Source organism: Cibotium barometz, chromosome 38 (genome assembly GCF_041138505.1).
Source record: "Cibotium barometz isolate CiBa-2024 chromosome 38, ASM4113850v1, whole genome shotgun sequence".
NCBI lineage: Eukaryota > Viridiplantae > Streptophyta > Polypodiopsida > Cyatheales > Cibotiaceae > Cibotium > Cibotium barometz.
In genome coordinates, this window is record NC_141083.1 from 46,321,146 (window position 1) to 46,344,923 (window position 23,778).

At 39.1% G+C, this 23,778-nt stretch overlaps 1 protein-coding gene across 1 annotated transcript; it reads right to left on the minus strand.

Moving 5' to 3' along the window:
• Positions 1-15,332: 15,332 nt before the first annotated feature.
• On the minus strand, positions 15,333-23,381 carry LOC147616790 (uncharacterized). Its single transcript, XM_086777204.1, has 3 exons — positions 23,080-23,381; positions 22,920-22,983; positions 15,333-15,368 (listed from the first exon to the last, which is right to left on the minus strand). Exons 1-3 carry the CDS (start codon positions 23,379-23,381, stop codon positions 15,333-15,335), a joined length of 402 nt encoding a protein of 133 aa, XP_086633330.1.
• Positions 23,382-23,778: the final 397 nt, after the last annotated feature.

The following is a 23,778-nucleotide window of genomic DNA, read 5'->3' on the forward strand; positions in this document are numbered from 1 at the left end:
GCCAGTTGCCTTGCCCTTGCCACCAGGAAGCAAGGAGAAGATAGATGAAGCTTCTATGCAGCCAAATCTTAGAGATCCGAAGAAAATTGGGCATGAATTTACTCAAGAAACTCTGAAAGAGCTGAAGATTGGTGAGAGGGATTTTCTGTTGCCAGTTGAAAGGGAATGCTTTGAGGAGATGCTTGTAAAACATGGGAAAGCTTTTGCCTTTCAGCCGCATGAGATTGGTTGTGTTGATCCAAGTGTAACAGCACCAATGGTGATCTTTACTGTTCCACATGTGCCCTGGAACCTGCGGCCAATTCCAGTACCAAAGGCTCTCTTGCCAAAGTTGATGGAATTATTAAAGGAAAAGATCAAGATGGGAATCTTGGAGCCTTCATGTGCCCCATATTCCAACAGATGGTTTACTGTACCAAAGAAAAATGGGACATTGCGCTTTATTCAAGATATGCAACCTGTAAACAAAGTCACAATCAGGAATGTGGGAGCAGGTCCAATTGTGGATGAGTTTGCAGAAGCATTTGCAGGGAAAGCTATATACTCTATGGGTGATCTGTATTCGGGATATGATCAGTTCCAGCTAGATATGCAAAGCAGGGACTTGACCACAATGAAAACTCCTTTGGGATTAGTAAGGATGTGTACCTTACCACAGGGAGCCACTAACTCAGTGGCACATATGATGAATGGAATGAATAAAGTCTTACGGGACTTCATACCACAAAAAACTATGCCATTTTTGGATGATGTGCCAATAAAGGGCTGTGAGGAGAAAGACAAAGATGGGAATTTGGATTCAAAAGGGTGCCGCAAGTTTGTGGCAGATCATATAAAGGATTGTGACATGATTCTATCCAGGCTTGAAGAAGTGAATCTTACTTTATCTGGGCAGAAATCAGTGTTTGGGGTTGGTGAAGTGCTAATAGTGGGACATCTTTGTAGTACTAGTGGACGCCGTCCTTGTCCAGCCAAGATAGATGCAATACAAAGAATGAAGGAAATATGCATTAATGTTACAGAGCTGAGGAGATTTCTTGGAGCATGCGTCTTTTATGTTATTTGGATCCCACATTATGCACATGTAGCAGATCCTCTTTATCAGCTTTTGAGGAAAAATCAAAAATTTTTGTGGAGTGCAGAACATATTAAAGCTATGCGAAAGCTGAAATATTTGCTCCAATCATCACCCATTTTGAGAAAGGCAGATTATGAGTGTGGCAGGCCTGTGATTGTTACAGTTGATACTAGTCCTACTGGGATTGGATGGGCAGTAGGGCAAGATGATGAGGATGATCATAGGTATGTAATTAGATTTGGAGCAAAGGTATTAAGCTTTCGACAGCGAAAGTATCCACAGATTAAGAGAGAATTATGGGGGATTGTCACTGCTCTAAAATGTGAAAAAGAATATCTTATTGGGGCATCTGTACTTGTGGAGACTGATTGCTTGCCACTTCTTGGGATGATAGCAAGTTGTACCACTCCAGATATTGCTATGCTTAGGTGGATTGCTTATATCAAGTCACTAAATCCTGAGTTTGAGCATATTGCGGGAAAAGATAATCCAGTTGCAGATATGCTATCACGAGCCAGGTATGAAGAAGAGGAAGAGATGGTTAGTGACATTGATGATGTGGGTACAAAGTTCTATACTACAGCATATGCAAAGGGGGATCATATTTGCCTATCAAATGCACTTGAGTCTTTTATTGAGGAAATATATGAAGGAGATTGGTTGCTCATTGGTCAATATTTGAGCACTCTAACAAGGCAAGAAAATTGGTCTGACTCAGAATTTAAGAGGATCCGCAGAAAAGCATATGGTTACTTTCTAAAGGATGGGTATCTCTGGAAACATCCTAAACAGAGGAATGTCATGCCACAGAGAGTCATATGTGATAAAGAGACTCAAGGGAAGCTTGTGAAAGAATTCCATGAGAGTCTCTGGGCTGGGCATAGAAGTGTGTGGGCCACCTTTACCAAAATAAAGGAAAAATATTGGTGGAGAGGAATGTACAAGGATATTTCCCAATATGTGGAAACATGCATGGTATGCCAAATGTACTCAAATGTGAGGCATCGTGATGGCTTGCAACCAACCTACCCACCTGCCATGCACTACAAATGGGTAGTGGATCTAGTTACAATGCCTTTGGGAATTTGGTAGATGCGGTATATAGCACTTGCAAGAGAAGATTTGACAAATCAGGTAGAAGGGCGTGCCCTTAGAACAAAGAGTACGGAAACAGTATGCAAATTTCTCTTGGAAGATGTGATCTGCCGATATGGTTGTGTTGGGAAAATAACAGCTGATAGGGGAGAGCTAGATGTTGAAGAAGCAAGGGAATTCTTCTCTAGAATTGGTATCAAACTGTCTCTAACATGTGCTTACAATCCTGAGGGCAATGGGAAAAGTGAGCGAGGACATCCTCCAATCATTAAAGCTTTGGCTAAGGCATGCAGAGAAAGGATGAGAGTGTGGCCAAAGCTGCTACCATATGCCTTGTGGGCTGACCGTACAACTCATAGCTCAGTGACAGGATACATGCCTGCTGAATTAATGTATGGTCAGAAGCCAGTGATGCCAGTTGAAGAAGTAATTCTAACTTGGAATGTATTGCCCTGGATGGAAGGATTGAGCAGAGATGACCTCCTTGCATTGAGAATAAGACAGTTGGAGAGGAGGCCTGAAGATGTAGAGCTTGCTAAAGCTCGCCTGAAAGATGCAAGGCTGAAAAATAAAGAAAGATTTGATAGTAGACACAGACTCCGGCCAAAACCTATTGAAGAAGGTGATTGGGTTCTAATGTATGATAGTAGCCTTGACAACCAATTCACTGTTCAAAGAAAATTTGCAAAAAGATGGTTTGGCCCTTACATTGTCAGGCATGTACATGGAAATGCCACATATACTCTGTGTGAGCTTGATGGAACAGAAGTAAAGAATCTTGTGGCTGGCAAAAGAATCAAGATATTTAAAAGAAGGCATGATGGTGATCCTTTTGATTCACAAGAGATTCAGGATGAGAGGCTTGACAGTGGAAGTATGGATATGATTGAAGAGGAAGAGGATGATCTTCCTGGGACTGCAGAAGATGAAGACGACATTCAGTTATATGTGGACCTTGATGATGATTTGGCACATACCAGAGGATGTGCAGGTTTAGAGGGGGTGGATGTCGTGCCATGGCACGTCTATGATATGAAACCGTGCATGTGAGGCCGTCAAATACACATCCAGATGCATGGGTTAAGTGCCATGATGAGTCATTATATGATGCCATGTACATATGTTCATATTGTATATGAGGTTCAATAAGACAAGCTGAGGCTGAGTCAGATTTAGGAGTTTTTTGTATATGAGTATGGAGGATGATGTTTTTGCTGTTACTCAGAGTTCATGGGCAAGTTAGAAGCATCCAGATATATATGATGGCATGAGGGCATACCAATGCACAAAGGAATGCATTTATAAAGGCATGAAGAAATACTTGAATGGGCAATTGGGGATTCTATAAATCACATTGGCCGATATGATGACTTATAAATTATGAAGGTATCACAGTGCCGAAGAGCTCATTGAATGTTTGGGAAATGTGGGGATAGAAAACTGCACTTGGACTTCATGGATCATCATGTAGAAGCATAAGTATCTTACGTGTATCCAATGCAGAGAGTGAAGACTTAAAACATGATGCTAATATCTTGGGAGTCTTGTGGTTAAGGCTTGCTACCTTAATGCTAAGGTTATGTTTAATAACCTTAGTGTTAAGGATAACAAAGCGTTGGGTGACTTCTAGAAAAAGGCGCAGCTTTTCCTTATGGCAGGGACAGCTGGCAGAACGTGGAGGGGGGGGCCGCCGAAATCGCCGTGGGAAAGAGAAAACGCGCCGGAGCTTCACGGCGGAAACCAGTGTGGAGATTTATTCTGCAGCGTTGGAGGATCAGCGTCCATCCAACCAGAGTAAAAAAAAATCAAGAGAGTGCTTCTGTTTATGTCGTGTAGGAGTTAGAATTATAGAGGATAATGAGTGCTATTCAACGATGTGCTTCTGAAAATTTCAAGCTCACAGTCAACAGCAGAGGGTCCTATTCCGCCATTTTCTCCTCCTCCGTGTACTGGCGCTGAAGCGGCCACCTTTGATTAAGAAAAACAAAGGAAAAATCAACGTGTCCACCTTTCGCTTATTTCAGATAAGCTTAATTTTAAATTAACCTTGTTACTTTAGAAAAAGGGCATGGCAAATAAGCCCTTAAAGGTTTTGGAATGTATGGGAAAAAGCTTGTGAACATGATAGAATTCTGGGGAAAAAGCTAAGGAATTTGGAGCCTGGAGAATCATGAAAAATACTTTGAAGTTGAGGGTAATTTGCTTTAGTTTCTTCTCATATGGATTTTGGAAATCATGAGCATGATAAAGCTATGCAAAATGCTATATTTTACTTGTGAAATGTTAGTATATTAAGGCAGGTTTTCAGGTGATAAAGTACATTCCGAAATAAAGGATTTGAGGGCACTGGATGTAATGGATGTAACTGGCCACATGTATATTGGAATAATTGGAAATCTTTGTGATGCCCACATGTGAATGGTTCAAAGGATTTCATGCAATTCTGTGCAATCATCTGGAGGAATTCAAGGTTGTATTGAGGGAAGTGGACACATGTATTTGTCATTGGAAACAATGATGTTCAATACTCCTTGGGAAATCTTGTACGTGAGTTTCCTTGTTAGGTTCGACACCAACTCTCACAGCTAGAAGTTTCGTACTTTCCTGGCTATTCCGCACACTTCACGACAACGTCGAGAAGATATTGGAACAAGGAGTAAGAGTTGTTTTCTGAATTCGGGCATGGATCTGGTTGATTGACCTTGCTCGTCCTCAAACAGATGAGTCCATGGCTCTTTTATATGGATTCGTTGGTTGATCTTGCTGATCTTTAACGGAGATTCCATTTTTGGTATGTGAATATATTTCCGGTTACTATGAGCTAGGAACTATCGAAAAGGCCCCTGAGTGGACAGGTGGTGAGCGTTCTGGTTGCCAATGATGCCATAGGTACACCGATGAAGGAATGATTGGAAATAAGGATTCAACCAAAGATTTTGAGGATTATGATCAGTGACACAATGGTTTCATTAAAAGATTATTTTTAGAAGATGCTGATTCTGTGAAAAAGGCAATTTCATATTGGGTGTGTAAGTGGTGTGACTAGTTTTAAGTTTGCATGAATATCTGGCTAGGGGGCGTGGGAACTCTTTTCCTTGGTACTCGAGACAAGACTTAACCAAATTATTAATTGGATCCCATCACTACAATGGTTGGGTGGTTGGCTAACCCACGGGACTGGATGGGGTTAGTAGGCTGGACTAATGGATCCCTAAAATGAGACTCAGTTCTGTTATGGTACGATAGATGAAGTAAATCCCGGATAAAAATTGTTCTATGGAAAAGAATCAATGGTTGTGCCTCTCAATGAGAAAAAAAGTGTTGGTCTCTATGATCCAAGTGCAATCTTTTCCTTGATTTGACTTTGATACTATGGGTTCGGTCAGATCAGTTCGGTTAGTTAAGGCTTTTGACTACGCTAGAGAAAAATTTATCCTGAACCGCGCGTGCTTTCTGAGCAAGGGAAGTTTTTCCGGATTCGATTTTGGAAGAACCGATGGATTAGTCTCTTGTCTGGATATCCATGGGCGAGGCCCCGAGTGTGGGACCCTACCCCGCATAAGAAGTGCTGCTTCTGCTACTAGCACCCTTGAATTCGTTGCGCGGTGGGGACAGGGATCTTACAGCTCGTATCAGAGCGAATTGGCTAATGAGGATCAACCGAGAAGCCAAAAATGTCAAAAATTTATGAAGAAGCAGTAAAAGGTTATAATTGTGTGAAAAAATTCATATGAATTGATAGTCAATATTCTGAAAAGGGGATTGATTACAAGGGAAGAAACTGGACATCTTGAGGGGTTGGGGAGGAATCTTACATCCTCTCCCACTTGAAAAATGCGAGATGTCCTTATCTCGCAAACTGGGGGTAATCCCGCATCAGTTCGGCTTCTTTCTCCCAGGTGGCATCTTCAAAAGGATAGAACTTCCATTTGACTAATAATTCTCTCAGAATTCTGTTCCTGAGAACCTTCTCTCGAACATCAAGGATTTCTTGAGGTTGGAGTTCCATCTGCCCTTGGGTTGAAGAAGTTAAGAGTTCATCACATTAAGCACATGAGTCGGGCTCGGTACATACTTCTTAAGTAGGTTGACATGAAATACATTAAATACTTTGAGATGAGGAGGCAGAAGAAGTTCATAGGCTAAGTCACCTACTTTCTTTGTAATCAGATATGGCCCAGAGTATCTGGGGGATAACTTCTTGTACTTCCCAAGAGATAGAGAACTTCTTTTGGGGCGTACTCGAATGAAGACCATATTTGCTTCTTCTAATTTTCTATTTGAGCTCTTCTTATCTACATACTGCTTCTGTCTATCCTAGTTGGGTAGCTTTTATATCCTTGCAGATTGACTGCATCTGCCTGCTGCTCCACTATCGTCAAGCATCTGTCTGGACATCTCAACCCTAATCAATGGGTCGGACCAAGTTAATGGTGTTAGGCAGTATTGTCCATAAAGAGCTTTGAAAGGGCTCATCCCGATACTTTGGTGATAAGAAGCATTGTAGGTGAATTCGACTAGGTGCAGATAGCTTAGCCACTTCTTGGGTTCCCTGCCACACAGCATGACCGAAGTATATCTTCGATTACTTGGTTCACCCTTTCTGTTTGACCATCGGTCTCGGGGTGGTAAGCTGTGCTGAGATCCAAGAAAGTTCCTACTGCTTCGAAGAATGCAGTCCATAATCTTGACGTGAATTTGGGATCTCGATCACTTACTATTCTCTTGGGTAGGCCATGCAATCTCAAGATTTCCTTCAGGAACACTCTGGCCACATCCACTGCAGTGTAGGTTTCTTTTACTGGAATCAGATGGGCAACTTTGGTTAGTCTGTCAACAACTACCATGACGATGGAGTTGTAACCTGATTGCACTGAAGGTAGTCCAGTAATAAAATCTATACTGATACATTCCCACTTCATCTGGGGGATGTCTAATGGATGTAACTTCCCAGGCATTTTTACTCTCTCGGCTTTGACTTTCTGACATATCAAGCATTGACGTACATGATTAAGTACATCCTTTTTTAGTCAAGGCCAAAAGAAGCTTTTATTTACAGACATGTAGGTCTTGATGAAACCTAGATGTCCTGCTATAAGGCTATCATGGGCTTCATTCAGAATTTAACCCTTAGTTCCCTCATCATTGTTGGGAATGCATAGCTTGCTATTATAATACATAATTCCTTCATCTAGGCTATACCCTTGAACACGGTTTAACTCCTGAGGAGTTTTGCTTTCCTGCATAAGTAGGGTAGCAATAGGGCCAAAGAATCTATCTTGCATGATCTTCTCTCTTGCTTCATTAATCAATGGATTTGACACCATTGTGATTACAAGCAGGAGGCTTTTCTGCTGAGGGCATCTGCTACCACATTTTCTTTGCTTGGGCGGTACTTGATTTCAAAATCAAATTCCTGTAGGGTCTGCATCCACTTTCTTTGGCGCATGTTAAGATCCTTCTGAGTGAAGATCCACTTTAAGCTCTGATGATCTGTCATCAAAGCGAATCTTTGACCCAGTAGGTAATGTCTCCTCAACTTCAAGGCATAGACTACTGAAAGGAGCTCTAGGTCATGGACAACATAATTTATCTCATGTGTTTTGAGTTTTCAGGATTCATAGGCCACTGCATGACCTTCCTGCATGAGCGCACCTCCTAGGGCAAAACCATTGGCATCTGTTACTACCTCAAAGGGTAGAGAGAAATTTGGCAACTTCAGAACGGGATTGGTTACCAAGGCGGTCTTAGCTTATCAAAAGCGCTCTAACACCTGACAGACCATTGAAATGGGGTATTCTTCTTGAGAAGATTAGTCAGGGGGAAGCTATGAGTGCATACTTAGGTATAAAAATTCTATACCAACTAGTTAATTGTTGAAATATACAAGTGAATAGGGTGTGTGTGGGAACAAGCTCTTGGATAGAGGCTGTAAAAGAGGAGATGTAATTGTGAAAGAACCTGTGAAAAGGTTAGAAGAATCTACTGGGAGAGAATAATGGGTAGCATGAGGGAATTTAGGAGTGTGGAGTTATTCTGGGAGATAATCAGGGAAAAGAGAAGAGGTGGAGAGAATCAGGCAAGAGGTGGAGATATTCAGGGAGTGAATCATGGAGAAATCAATGGGATTTGATGCTTGATGTAAACTCTATAAATTGAGGCATAGCCCTAATGAGAATTTGTTGGTTTTTGAGTATCCATGCCTACATTAATCTATCTGCTAATTATTCACTAATTACGTCTTAATTATTTCTTAATCACTTTGTTAATTATGTTGATTCTAGTGTATGATCCACCCTAGCTCATCATTTAGCTCAAATTTCAACATGGTATCAGAGCCATGCCTAGAATCAACCAGATTTATGAGCCCATTAGTGAATTAATCAGAATTAGTAAGATAATTAGCAAAAAAATCAGTTTTTAGTGAGTTTTCACTCTTCCCTTTCACCCCCAGCCAGTGGAGGGTCTCTATCATCTAGCACACTCAAAATTAGGGCATAAGATTCTTACACAAGCTAGCCAACACCCCTGGCTACCAGCCCATCGAAACGGCGCAGCAAACCGCCGAAGGAACTGGGAGAATTCGTCATTTCTGCAGGCGCCGTTTTTCTGAAGCAAAATAGAGATTTCTTCAAGCACAGTTCAAATGTTTCTAATTCCCTTTAGCACAAGGGGTAATCAAGCATGCTCTACAAGCTGGTGAAGACAGAAATCAATTTCATCAAGTCTACAGAGAGATCCAAGCTCTTCATCAAATCTGCAGGTGACTTTGGTAAAACAGAGATTAAGCTTTCATTATTTGGTCAAATCTTGTGTTTCTTGGCTTAATCCTCTACTAGACTCATTGCTATTGATGCCTTTGAAAGCATTTGAGCTCATTTGAAGTGGAAGGCACCAGATCTGAGCTCCCCGCATACTCTGTTTTCTGCACACAAACCAGAGCATTAATTTGCTAATCAGTGATTAATCAGTGCTAATCACTGTACTTTGGTGCAATTGAGGGTTCAAATTAACCATTAGGTATCTGATACAGATCCCTATAACTTCAGATTTCAAATCAGAGTTGGTTTGATACTCCAACCATCCCGTACAAATTGGTTACCCTTGATTCAGTGTGATTTCTGGTAAAATTGTGCTGATAAAATTGTGAAAATCATCATTTTGCATTTAACCCTTGGTTAATGCCTGTAAATCTCACTCAAATTCAAGATTATTCATAGCCAGAATTGCATTTGGAATGTGCATGAGAATGAATGCTATACGCATTATGTATTGGGCACATTTTATCAGTGTAAAAATGGGAACAGACACTGCCCTTGTCCAGATTAAGGCAAGAGGTAAGACCTCCCACATAAATTTGGGTTTGCATTGCATAATGATACAAGATAAACATAAAAAGCCCAAAGGAACTGTGAGCAAAACATTGAAACATGTTGCTCACATGGAGCAAAATGACCTGACGGACGAGCTCATGGCTCCAGCCATGGAAGAAGAAGAATATCTCTTCCCAAGAAGAGGATCCACACCAAGAAGATCTGAAGGAAGACATGGACACGAGAAGAGAAGCTGCCACAAGAAGAGAAGCTGTCCCGAGAAGACTGGAAGAAGAGACGGACGCGTGGAGAGATGCTGCCACGAGAAGAAGACTGAAGAAAAGAGAAGATGTGAGGCTCCAAAGAGTGAGGAGCCATGTGAAAATCTCTGAGAGAGAGAGAGAGAGAGAGAGCCCACAACCCAATGTAACCTGCCCCAATAAAGTAAAACCACCTCTGAGCCACCGATGATGTAGGCCATGTGGTAGATGTATGTGTGAGCACTTTAGTCAAGGTCGCGGGCAACTATAGTAAGCCTTGGACACATAGAGAGAGAGAGTGTCAAGGACTATGGGTTTAGGGATCTGAGGCACTGGTCGCAGGCTATCAAGTAAGAGAGAAACTTGATATAGGGTCCAGGTGTGCTGAGATAACTTGAGGGGAGGAGTAGACACTGGTCGCGGATTGCCAAGTAAAGGGTGGCAAACTTGGTATAGGGTCTAGGTGTACTAGGAGTATTCACTTGAGGGGAGGTGTTGAAATATACAAGTGAATAGGGTGTGTGTGGGAACAAGCTCTTGGATAGAGGCTGTAAAAGAGGAGATGTAATTGTGAAAGAACCTATGAAAAGGTTAGAAGAATCTACTGGGAGAGAATAATGGGTAGCATGAGGGAATTTAGGAGTGTGGAGTTATTCTGGGAGATAATCAGGGAAAAGAGAAGAGGTGGAGAGAATCAGGCAAGAGGTGGAGATATTCAGGGAGTGAATCATGGAGAAATCAGTGGGATTTGATGCTTGATGTAAACTCTATAAATTGAGGCATAGCCCTAATGAGAATTTGCTGGTTTTTGAGTATCCATGCCTACATTAATCTATCTGCTAATTATTCACTAATTACGTCTTAATTATTTCTTAATCACTTTGTTAATTATGTTGATTCTAGTGTATGATCCACCCTAGCTCATCATTTAGCTCAAATTTCAACATTAATCCCAAGAATCACGTGACTTCTTTCACTATCTTTGGTTCAGGCCAATCTATGACTGCTTGGACTTTTGCGGAATCTGGAGAAATTCCATCTTTGGATACCAGAAAGCCCAAGTATTCAACATGGTCGATAGAGAAAGTGCATTTGCTCTTTTTTGCAAAGAGTTGGTGCTTCCTTAGAATCTCAAGAACTTTTTGGACGTGAGCTTCATAGTCAGCTGCATTCTTTGAGTAAATCAGAATATCATCAAAGAAAACAAGAACAAAATCATCCAAGTATTCTCTGAGAATGTCCTGCATTAGGCGATTGAATGTAGCTGGGGCATTTTTCAATCCAAATGGTATGACAGTAAATTCATAGTGTCCATAGTGAGTATTGATGGCTGTCTTCGGGATATCTTGATCATTAATCCTGGTCTGGTAATACCCTGATTTGAGATCTATCTTTGTGAAGATCTGGGCTCCATTTAGCCTCTCCAGAAGCTCATCAATTCGGGGGATAGGATACTTATTCTTAATTGTCAACTGATTGAGACCTCTGTAATCCAGATAGAGTCTTAACGTACCATCCTTCTTTTTCTAAAAGAGAACTGGCACTCCCGAAGGTGAAACACTAGGTCTTACAAACCCTTGTTCTAACAGCTGCCTAAGCTGTTCCTTGAGTTCAATGGCTTCTTCAGGGACTGGCATTTTGTACGTGCACTGGTGGGCTACTGGCTAAGCTCTGGGGGTCAATTCTGTGATCTACTTCCCGAATCGGAGGCATCTCAGTTAGCTCTGCTGGGAATAAATCATCATACTCACTTAACCATTCTGGTTCTTTAGCCTTTAACTTTGTGTCTACGGAATTCATTTTGACAACATAAATGAGCTGCTTCTTTCTAAGTCCTTTCAGTAACCTAGAAGCTTTTACTAATTGTAGATTTGGGGATCCGAAAATTCCAGTTCCTTGAACTTTGTTCCCGTGTGAAGGTCACGGAAGGAAATGGTTCCATTGTAACAGTGAATGTCAACTTGATTTTTGTGGAGCCAATCCATTCCAAGGATTCTGTCAAAAACTCCCAAAGATAAGACTCTGAACTGGCAGTCAGTTACATTCCCATCTAGATTAAACTGAATACGATCTGTCTCATGGTGAGTGAAAAGAATCTTCCCACTGGCCAATTCAACTTGCATAGGTTTCCCTGATTTCTGTTCTAAGACTAGCTTACGCAAGCATCCTGGGGAAATAAATGAATGAGTACTGCCTGAATAAATCAAAAGCTTAAATGGCTTACCCTTATACTTAGTTGGAGCATGGATGATAGAGAATTGATGATTTGGCCCTTGCTTTTCAATCGCGGCATAAATCTGACCTCTTTCCTCTTCCACTACTTCTGCTATCGTAACTGCTTTGGCTGTTTGCAGATTGGGGCGGAACTCTTTCTCTTTGGTTACCCCAGTTTTGGGAGGGAGTTCTGAGATTAGTCTAAACATAGGCAGATGGCTGAGCTGGAGTCCTCCTGGGATTGCCCTGATTTTGGTGAGACGCGGACCCTGATACGAAGGGGCTAGTCTCTGCACTCTGGGTCCTTGACTTCCCTGTCCTCTTGACATGGCAGGAGTTGGGCAGTCTTTAAGTTGGTGACCGAAACCTTGACACCCAAAACACCTGTTCTCACTTCTAAGCTCATCCCTCTGAATCCTTGAAAAAGGTGGGGCTCCTGAGAAAGTGTTCTGAGGGAAGGGTCTTCCTTCCTTCTGAATCTCCCAGGATCTTGATTCTGATTAGGGCCTTGCTACCTCTTTGGGGGTGGAAAGTTTGAAGCACTTCCCGGGGTTTGGAACCTTTTAAAGTTCGAGGGTGCAGGCTTTGGCGGGACCTTAACAACAAATGCTTTGGCAAAGTCCTTTGTCATTCTGACAGCTTCTGCCATTGAGACTGGTTTGGCATTTTTCACTAAAGTGTCCAATGGCTCGTTCATCCCTCGAATGAATCTGGCCATCAGCTGCTCTTCATCCAAAAGTGGAGAATATTTGAGGAGAAGGACTAATGCCTGATGGTATTATTCAATCGTCCGGCTATCCTGCTTCAGTTCCAAGAACTCATTCATTTTGGTTTCCAGGAAGCCCGGAAGACAGAACCTCTTCCTGAGGTAAGCTTTAAGATTAGACCAGGGGCCTGGGTATTTCGGTCGAGACGGTTTGTCTCGCAATGCTTCCTCCATGCGACCCTGGCCGTTTCCACAATTTTCAATCTGGCAAGAGCCATCTTGCTCCTCTCGTTATAACCGGTTACATCAAAATACTCATTATAACTGGTTACATCAAAATACTCTTCCATTGCCTCAATCCATTTTTCCACTACTTCTCCTAATTGTTCCCCTTCACCCTTGAAGGGACCAGGTTGTTGGGATCGGTGCAGGGCTTTACGAACGTCCGGATCTAACTCTTCATCATTGGTAAGAGGATCCGACTGCCTACCACGGCCCGCGCGCCTCATGATTCTGACAAAACGATATTTTTGTCAACTTAACTTTGTCATCAAATTTATAACTATTTAATTTTTGAGATTTATTTCTTAAACAATTAAATATTCCATCATAATTCTTGAAAACAAGATTCACGCTGATAATTTTATTAACCAATATTCACAACCACGAAAACAATTTGGAATCTTTTGCAAAACATCATTTATTATCAAAAGTTTTTGATATATACATAGAGCGTCTTGGCTCCAAAAGTCACCGCCTCTTAGAGTATTTAAGAGTATTTAATTATTCATTTATCAAATACTCATAGAATTTAAGAGAATTCTAATTTTGATATAAAAATTCTTTATGCATCTATTTATGCATACAAATCAACTTCAATGGGAATAACACTTTTATAAAAAAAATAGGAATAACACTTTTAAAATAAAAAGAATTTCTTTATGCATCTATTTATGCATAAAATCAATTTTTATAAGAATAACGCTTTTATAATTAAAAAAATTTCTTTTTGCATCTTTCTATGCATAAAAATCAAATTTAATAAGAATAACACTTTCATAGTAAAAAATTTTCCTTTATGCATCTTTCTATGAGTAAAAATCAAATTTAATAAGATTAACACTTTCATAATAAAAAAATTTCCTTTATGCATCTCTCTATGCATACAAATAAAATTTAATAAGAATAACACTTTTGTAATAAAAACATTTCCGTTATGCATCTTTCTATGCATAAAAATCAAATTTAATAATTAATATCAGTGATATCCATGCATATTCATAGGTGAATATGTACATGGAGTTATTAGAATATTTCTTTTAGATGCAAAAATGGTGGGAATTACTCTTTTGGAATAACATAAAAACAAACTTTCTTTTTCATAAAATTTTGGAAAATTTTTCCATAACCTCCTTTGTATGGCTGACCATTTCTCATTTTTATCATTCTTTATTTAACTTAAATTAACCCAAATTAGATTTATAGAACTCTAATCTACACAATTTTCTAAATTCAAGAGAGTAAACAATAAGAAGAGTTTAATTAATCCCTTAGTTAATCTTTCTAGGATTAAGAAAGGTTGGAATGTAAAGAAGAGAAGGGGGTGGCCTTTTTATCAAAGGCATAGTATTTGAGTTTAATTCAAACATTTACAAAACATAAAAATCAAGAAAACCATAATTTTTTCATTAAAATATGTAAACAAGTAAAAAAATTAGCTTACATGGGGCTTGTAAGCTCTCCTTGGGCTTGAGGGATTGAGGGTTCTACTCCTATTTTTTGAAGCAAGAGTGGCCACCAATTCACTTTGGATAGGATTAGGTTAAAAATAATTAAATTATTAAAAAATTCAATGTAGATGGCTCAAGACATGAGTAGAGTAATAGTGCATAAACACCATTAAGATTTTACAAAGGAGGAGGCTTCTATTTATAGGAAAAAGTGAGCCTCTAACCAAGCAAACTGATTCTAGAATTTTCTAGATCAGTTTGGTCAATTTTTGACCATTTTTGGGTCAGTTCAGCTTACTTTTTGGATCTAGTTTTGAAACAAGAGAGAGGAGAGATGAAAATATCTCATTTTATTGATTAAGAATTGGGGGTAATGATGAGAAAAAGGTTCCTACATCATGAGGGGAGATCCCCACTCTGAGGTGTTAAAATTCAGTTTTTTAATCCTTTTCTTTGGTCCTTAGTCCACTCTTCATCTTATGTGAGCATTTACTCATTTTTGGGGGGTTTTTTCTTTTATTCTTTAATTTATCTCCTCCCTACATTTGGATTAATCTTATTGGTCCATAGGAACCTTAATTGGACCATAATCCAAAATTTTCAGAAAATCTTGACCCTTAGGCTAAGGTCTTTTGTGCACATTTATAATTTATTTCTAATGCACCTTAGGAATTTCTTTTTAAACTTTTGTTTCGAGCGAATTTAATAAGAAGGGATATTTTTCCATCCAAAGATATCTAAAAACTAAATTACCTCTCTCTAGAACATTTTCTCTCTCTAGGCCAAAATAGGTAGAAACAAGATCTTTTATTATTCTAAAAAAGGGATTGATTACAGGGGAAGAAACTGGACATCTTGAGGGGCTGGGGAGGAATCTTACAATCCTTTACATCCAATTGTGCTTAACCTCTGTAGTTGGTGTTGGTGTTACAACAATCAAACATCTTGGATAACAATGTCGACAAACTTGACCTGTTTATGCGAGATGTTATACCCATCACACCAGCCAACTACAAGGTGGTTGCACGTAGTTATCAGTGGATAATTAGTCACGGGTGGTTAGAGGTTTATAATACACACCAACATTTAAATCTCTCAGAGTCTACCCTCTATCATCCGTTTGGTATTATAAAGCTCTACCACAATATACATAACCATTTAGAGGCAATGATGACTAATGTGGTATATAACTTTGATAAAGTACATATTGAATATCCTAATATTATCATAGAAGATCTCACAAAACTCCAAGAATTTATGAAAATTAATAAGTCCACCCACCACCCCCTAGTTCAGGAGAGGGCCAAGAAGAAACACAAGGCGCGTCCATTCCTACTACCTATCCATTTTTCTCTTCTATGGCAAGTAAGTTACTACACCCCTTTCTCGAGTGTTACTCCTACTAACACTACTAAGGCCAACTACATTTTTTCTCGACGACTACCTTCTATACTTTTCGATTTTCCCACTAACCCTCTCGACTCTGAGGAGATGTCGGCACCCCACCCATCTCCACCAAGGCCGCTTCAAGAGGTACGTCCCATTCAACCAAGAGGTAACATTGAGCCGTTTACTGACAGCACTATTCTTGAGTCCTTGTTGTGTGCAGAATATGAAGGGCTTATCAATCATGACTGGCAACCCATTATTGAAGCCAAAGCTTATGTTCAAGGTGTTGATGTAAATCACACTGTTTGAACTCAACAGGAGAATCGTGCCAGATGCCTATTCTACTGTCTCATCTACAGGGCAACCCTATGTACCATATCCTCTCCAAGCACCAATGCTCGAATTGGAAGAACTATTGCCAATTGCAAGAGAAGGCACCTTATTGGCCAATGTGGTGAAACATACAAAGCAGGCCAACCCCCACTTGGTGGACCTGCTCGAGATCAGAATTGTTACATTTATGAATAGCTACTATTTTCGCAGGTGGCGAAAAGTAAATCCTATTCACACAAGAGGGGGTTATAGTGCCATTATAATAACAGATGATACCAATTCCCGAATTGAGGATTTTGGTATATAGCTAAACATCAACCCAAAGGGTTGATTCGTTGTACATGCCTATTAAGTGGAGGCTCACCCCACTGCAATTCCACGATGCCAAGCAATGGGACTCTCATGTTTGCTGTAATTTCTCGCAATTTGTCCCAGTAACATTTTTAGATATAGCACAACAAAGGCAACAAATGCTGACCTGGATATGGGCGTGGCGCCGTATCCCAGATCTAGATATCGTGGCAATAGTCAGGTTTTTAAAGTTGATCCTGGTACTTCTTGATTAACCAAAGGAGCGATATGATGGCTTTGATGTCAAGAAACTCCTCTTTGACATGAACACAGGGCCAAATTAAAGAGGCATGATGCTATACTATCATTGCCTAAGGTGTCTTCTAGGCTACATGTATATTACCTTTGAAGATATGGTCGACACAGGGTTCTAGACCTCTCACCATGCATTTCGAAGAACCTTAAAAAAGCTTCAGTCACGCCGTAACTTTTACAGGCATGAGTTTGGCAACCAGGTCTTTTGACCTCGGTAACAAGTTATGAGGACAAAACCTACATGAGGTAGGGGGGATGTTAATCCCATTTTGGATTAACAACTATGCTCCTCCATTTGAGGACATTAATAAGTGTCATGAAAAGGCACTATAAAAGTTGTACATTATGAGATATTGGCCACCCAAGGCCTTAGTTAGTAAGTTTTGGGCACCCAAGTGTGAATAAGGGCCAATTGTATATAAGGCATTTTCTCATAATGGAAAGACACAATCCCCCTTTGTGCTATGAGAGCCCTTGCTTGTCTTATAAGATAGAGAGAGAGTGAGAGTGTACTCTAGGGCATGTTCCTTTTCTATGCATATATGTGTGGAAGAGTGAGAGAGAGATTTCCTTGTGTTGTGGTACGAGCGACTCTACAGTGACATCATGGAGGTGGAGTTTGGAGGAGTGGAGATTTCGAAAGTGAGCTTGGGGACCTCAAAGGACGTGAGCTCGAAGCATTGATAAGTACCCAACGATGGTTGTTGTCTGTTGCTTCTTCCAACTGTGAATGGTTAGATTTCTCTCTTGGGAGGTGCGGTAGCCCATAACAATTACATTGAATTAAGAAATAACAGTGATTAGGAGTGGAATACACTCTAAAAATTATAAGCATTAAGCTTTATTGGGCGTGGATTAGGGCATGATAGTTAACTTTTGTTCATGCATTTTTAATATTTTTCCATGAATTGTTTGAATTGGTAGCTTAGAAGCACGCAAAATCAACCAAAAAATAAATAAATAATACTTAATTACTTGCTTAACCACCATTAACTAGGATTATGAAACCTAATTGCCTCTTATCAAATCCACAAAACCTCCAAAAACTCTAAAAACTATGTCCAAACTAGCTCTCGGCGGGTTGGGAGATGTGAGCCCATAATTTCGGCGACTAGAACATGAATTGAACACGTGAGCAGGAATTCGATTACATTATTGATGAAGTGAGTCCCTCTATCACTTACTATTTAGAATGGGAATCCAAATCTAGAGGATTTATATCCTTATAAAGGAATTTAGCTGTTACTCTAGCATCAGGCTTTGTGTGTGGTAGCATGGGCCTCAACCCATTTGGTATAATAGTCCATAGTAATAATGATAAATCATGCTTGAGTTCCTCGAGAATTTAGACTAATTGTTTCAACAAAGTAAATACCCGACTTCTTAAATGGTTTCAAGGAAACTATAGGGTGTAGGGGCATCCTGGTGGTGGTTATGAGCCCCAATGAAACAATGCTGACATTCATCGTAGCTTGTTACAAATTTTGTTGCATCTCCAAACAAGGTAGGAAACCACAACCTTTCTAGTAGGACTTTGTTTGATTCCATGTACATATTTCCTCACAATTAACTATAGGGGGATGCCTTTTTAATAAGGTGTAATTCTTTGTCTCGGTTAACGGGTCTTCTTGGGAAAGACCATTAGGCCACATAGTGGACTATCTCTTTAGCCCATTCTGGAACAATGTAAAGTTTGAATAGTGGGACATGAGGTGATTCATCCTCCACTTCGATAATTCAACCTCCACTCCAATTGGTGGTTCTCCATTGGAGATGCACGACAAGTGGATATGCACATGCTGTGAGCCCTTTTGCACTGTCACAGTGAAAAACTCTAGCAAGATCAAAAGCCATCGGGTTATCCTTTCCATAGTGCAAGGCTTATTGACCAAGTAAATAAGCATCTCATGGTCTACAAAATGGTAATATTTCTTTATAGTGTAGACCATTCATAGTCCTTCTCTTTCTATGGTAGTGTAACTCTATTCAACTCATTCAATTGGTGGGGCTAGTGAAGCTAATAGGAAGATCCATGTTATGCTCTCTTGGTTATGCCAATACACAAAGCCAATTACAAAGACCAAAGCATCAATGTGTAAATGGAAGATCATGTCCTAGTTGGGAGATATTAGGATTGGTCCACTTGCTAAGGCTTTCTTAAGAGTATCGTAGAGGTTTTAACAATTATGTGTCATTAGAACATATCGGAGGTCATTTGGAGGGCCTTTTAGAATATAGAGAAAATAGCCGCCAACCAATGAGCAAGCAGGCAACGTAACGTTGAAAATTAGCTATATTTATTTAAAAATTCTTAAAAAGTTTTTATGTATATTCCAAAAACAATTGTATATATAACTTTTTTGGGAGAATCTGACAGAAATTACATTGAAGACGCTTGCCCAAGTATAGATGGAGAATTTTTCATCCTCGATATCTTTTCTTTACTTTGAGGAAAATTTTAAAGTGAACTACATTTGTATGTATTCTTCTTCTCGTTTTTCTCTCTTCATTCTCCTAGCTATGCATTGCTTTCCTTCATCCTTCTACTCTAATCTTTCAGTTCTGTATATTTTCTAAACAATGGCTATAAACCATCGGTTCATATCATGTCGGTCATACCCTGCATAAGGACATTGACGAAACACTTCAACGGCCAAGGAGACCTAGATCATCCGTGTTTTCTGTACTTATCTCCAACATAATCAATGAACAGAACCAATGGACACAAGTTCAAATAACCAAGGGAACTTGGGTGCTTATGTAACCAAGAAGGCGAAAACATACAAGCAGCAAGAACATTTTCATAACGTCATGGAAGGGTAGAATCAAAGACTTCAAGATAGAGAGCGGAAGGACAACTATAAAGGAGGTGCTTGTGCAACATGTCTACATGCATAACGAGCTTGTATTTAGCAGAGGGGGATTTTTTTTGCGAGCTTTTTGGAGCAATGAACAAGGAGTCCGAGCTTTTTTTGCCGAGCTTTTTGGAGCAATGAACAAGGAGTCCGAGCTTTGCAAAGGACCATGAACTTACTATGAGCTTTGTAAAGGACCAAGAACTTACTTACATATAAATAACAAGCTTTGAAAGATCAATAATATAAATTTCAGTCTTTTAAAGATCTAGTCCATAAAAATATTAATTACAAAGTCTTTTGATCCACATCATACTTATTGATATAATTACATATATTCATATACCTATCTAAATTCATGTACCTCATACATATACACATACAAAATATACATATACATACATGCATGCAAGAGCTACCTACATACTAACATATATACATACATACATACATACTTTCTTACTTAAATATAAAAAACAATCCTTTAAAGATAAAAAAATGTATATATCGATCTTTAAAGTTCCAAACCATGAAAATCTCGATTACAAAGTCTTTTGATCCACATCATACTTATTGATATAATTATATATATACATATATCTACCTAAATTCATACACCTCATACATATACATATATATACATACATACAAGAGCTACCTACGCAGTAGCACTAACATATATACATACATTACATACATACTTTCTTACTTACTTAAATATATAACACAATCTTTTAAAGATAAAAAATGCATATATCGATCTTTAAACTTCCAAACCATGACAATCTCAATTACAAAGTCTTTTGATCCACAAATTATAGCATTCTTCTACGTGTCATCCCGACCTAATGAGAAATCTCCTAGACATGCTTTGGCTACCTCCATGTCATTCTCTATCCCCATATAGTGCCTTTTTAACTCTTGGCATGCACATCCCAAGCCTCCACATCCCGCAAAAACGTCCAAGACACCATCTCTTTCACTTGAGAAGGTCTCCACTAGCCACCTACAATGAAATGCAATCATAAACGTGCATCTAAGTATTTTGAAAAAGTAGCTATGAAAATGAACAGAATGAAAATTGTCTCACCTAAAGAACATCATAGGAGATCTTTCTGCACCACCTCGAATGTAGCGCTCCAAGACCATCGTGCGTTGGAATGGATGCTTCTTATTCTTCTCAAAAATTATGAAATATCATTGAGCGTTGAATAACTTCTTTGAAACATTTTGCCCAGCCTCACGATCAATAATAGGGACATGGCAATTTACTCGATAGAATATACTAAGCGCCAATGTATCCACCTACCATAACGAGAAAACATTATGTTTGGATATCCATACCACATAACATGTATACATCAAGGGAAATATTTGAGAGATTATGACTTACCCGTTCTCCATTCTCATACAAATAACTTGATTCCACATGAACATGTATACATCAAGGGAAATATTTGAGAGATTATGACTTACCCATTCTCCATTCTCATACAAATAACTTGATTCCACATGAACAGACATTGTTCGACCAATCCAACTTTCTTTCCCATGGAATATATTTTAGGAAGTTGATCCATTAGACTCAAACACACAAACCAACCCTCATTAGCCAAACAAACCAACAAAACTGAGTGTGGCACGTATCAATGATGAAGAAACTTGATTCCATGAGGGACACCCATCTGTATCTACATCAACAACCTGTATATTCGGGCTACTTTTTTGAGGGTTTAGACGATAAAATTATGGACAACTCAGGGAAACAAAGTTGTAAACCTGTAGGAAAGTCAGCCCATACGAGGTAAGCCACTATATCTGAGGGAGCACCTCTATGAGATAGAGCCTTGGGAATCTTCATCAAGAATTCTTCCACACTACATAAAAGATTTATGATGTTTGGTTTTGGTAAGTATAACTTGGAAAACTAATTATATGGTGAAATTATTCTTTTTACCTATCTGAGCCCTCCGAAAGAGTGGACGTCTACCAGCAATATGTGTGAAGAACATCTCTCACCTACAAGTAAACAAGACAAAAATGAGATGCATTTTGAAAGCACACACTTCTCAAAATAAATTTGCGATGGAAAGTACTCTTACTAGTCATGTCCATGATGTCACGTTTTCTTGACACCTCCCCCTCTTGAAGATGCTCTGGAGGGTCTCTCTCTTGATCTTCATTTGTGGGGTCTCCCTCTTGAACATCATGCATAATTTCAAGACATCTCTTTGTTCGCCTCTCTCACGTTGCACTTGAGATGATGTAGATGTATGCTCTTGGTGTGATTGTGGCACTCATGATAGTGGTGTGGATGGTTTTGGGGCCACGCGCGAGGATCCAATTACTGGAGAGACTGGGTCAAATTTGTTGGCTGCGGGGAAGGTATTATAGAGTCTTCTTGAGTTGGGGGCTCTCTTTCAAGCTCAGATTGGCAATTCTTAAATTCTTCAAGAAATAGATCAAGATAATTTAGTAAAAAGGTAGAAATCCCCAGACCTTTTTGTATATGTATATGTATGTAGATGTATATGTATATGTATATGTACATGTATATGCATATGTATATGTATATGTATGTAGGTACGTATATGCATATGTATATGTATATGTACATGTATATGCATATGTATATGTATATGTATGTAGGTATGTATCTATGTATATGTATGTAGGTATATGTACCTATTTATATGTATATGTATGTACGTATGTATATATCAAAACTTAACAATGTTTCTTTAAAATCTGATATGCCAAACCTTTAATGTAACATAAACTATGTATGTACAAATTTACAAAAAATTTGGACAGCATCTCCTTTGCATTTTCTAAAAAATCCCAAAATAAACTTCAAAACTTAACAATGTTTCTTTAAAATCTAACATCCCAAATCTTAAATGTAACATGAACTTTGTATGTATGTAGGAATTTAGTATATAATTTAGTGTATGTATGTAGGTATGTATTTATGTATGCATATATATATATATATATGTACATATATGTTTACATATGTATTTGTTTATGTATATATCTGTATGTATATGTATCTAATATGTATATGCATATGGATAGTTTATATATATTTATATGTATTTATAGGTATGTATTTGTATAGGTAGGAAGGTTTACATATACATATACATATACATATACATTTACATGCATATAATTCAGTAGAAAGCAAAAAAGTATCTTTTTCTAGGAGCTCCTCACTTGGAGGCACATGATTTAGAGGATAGTCCAACCACCAAGAACATCTCTTATATTCCCAATCAGAAACCCCTCTCTCAACCCATTCCTTCGGGTACATTGTTTTCAAGGAATTTGGATCTACCCATTCTTTGATTGCTTTCGTCTCTTCGTCCATTAGACCTTGGCCAATGAGTAGCTGCACCCACCTACATATCTAAAATAAAATAAACAGCACTAAACTATTTTTTTTAATGCGTATATGTATTTTCTGTAAAAATAGAATGGCATTAGAAGATATATACCTGTAGACAACCCTCTTTGCGGCATTCTCCACCTCAGGTTGCTTTTGGCCTTCCTTCACTTTTCCAATCTTTGCCCACACCTCATGGAAGGCCCATGGTATGTGTTTCGATCGCTCCTCTTGCACCCATTGCATAAATGGTGGGACGTAGATAACATCATCATATACCAATAAACCCTCCAAAGTAGAGTCCGCCTCCCCTATTAGCTCTTCCCAATACAACTCTTTCTTCATATGCAGCAACGTCTTTTTGTTATCCCCAAACATCTCCGAAATTACCTTGTCCTTTGCCCTCCCGGTCATAAGCATTTAAAGCAATTCCGTCTTCCTATTTCAGCATCATACCAAAGCCATAAGAGATTAGATGTTAAGGTTAGTTTATGTTAAGGGAGGTTTATTGACATGTGACATACCTTTGAGTTGAAATCCGAGATATGGTGACTGTGTAGAGCTTGCACAATCTCAGTAGAATCTTGGCTATTCACATCATATACCTTTCTTAGTCTTTGCCTGTTGTTTTCCTGCTTTTCTTGGAGCCATCTCTCTCTCTTTTGCCCTGAATATGAGTAGCAAAAAGTTTGAGCTGAATGACAGATAGAGATGATCAACCTCACACATAAACCCTACTTCATGTCTATAGGAAAACATCAACCTCACACACAAACCTTACTACATGTCTAAGAAAACATTCAGGATGGTG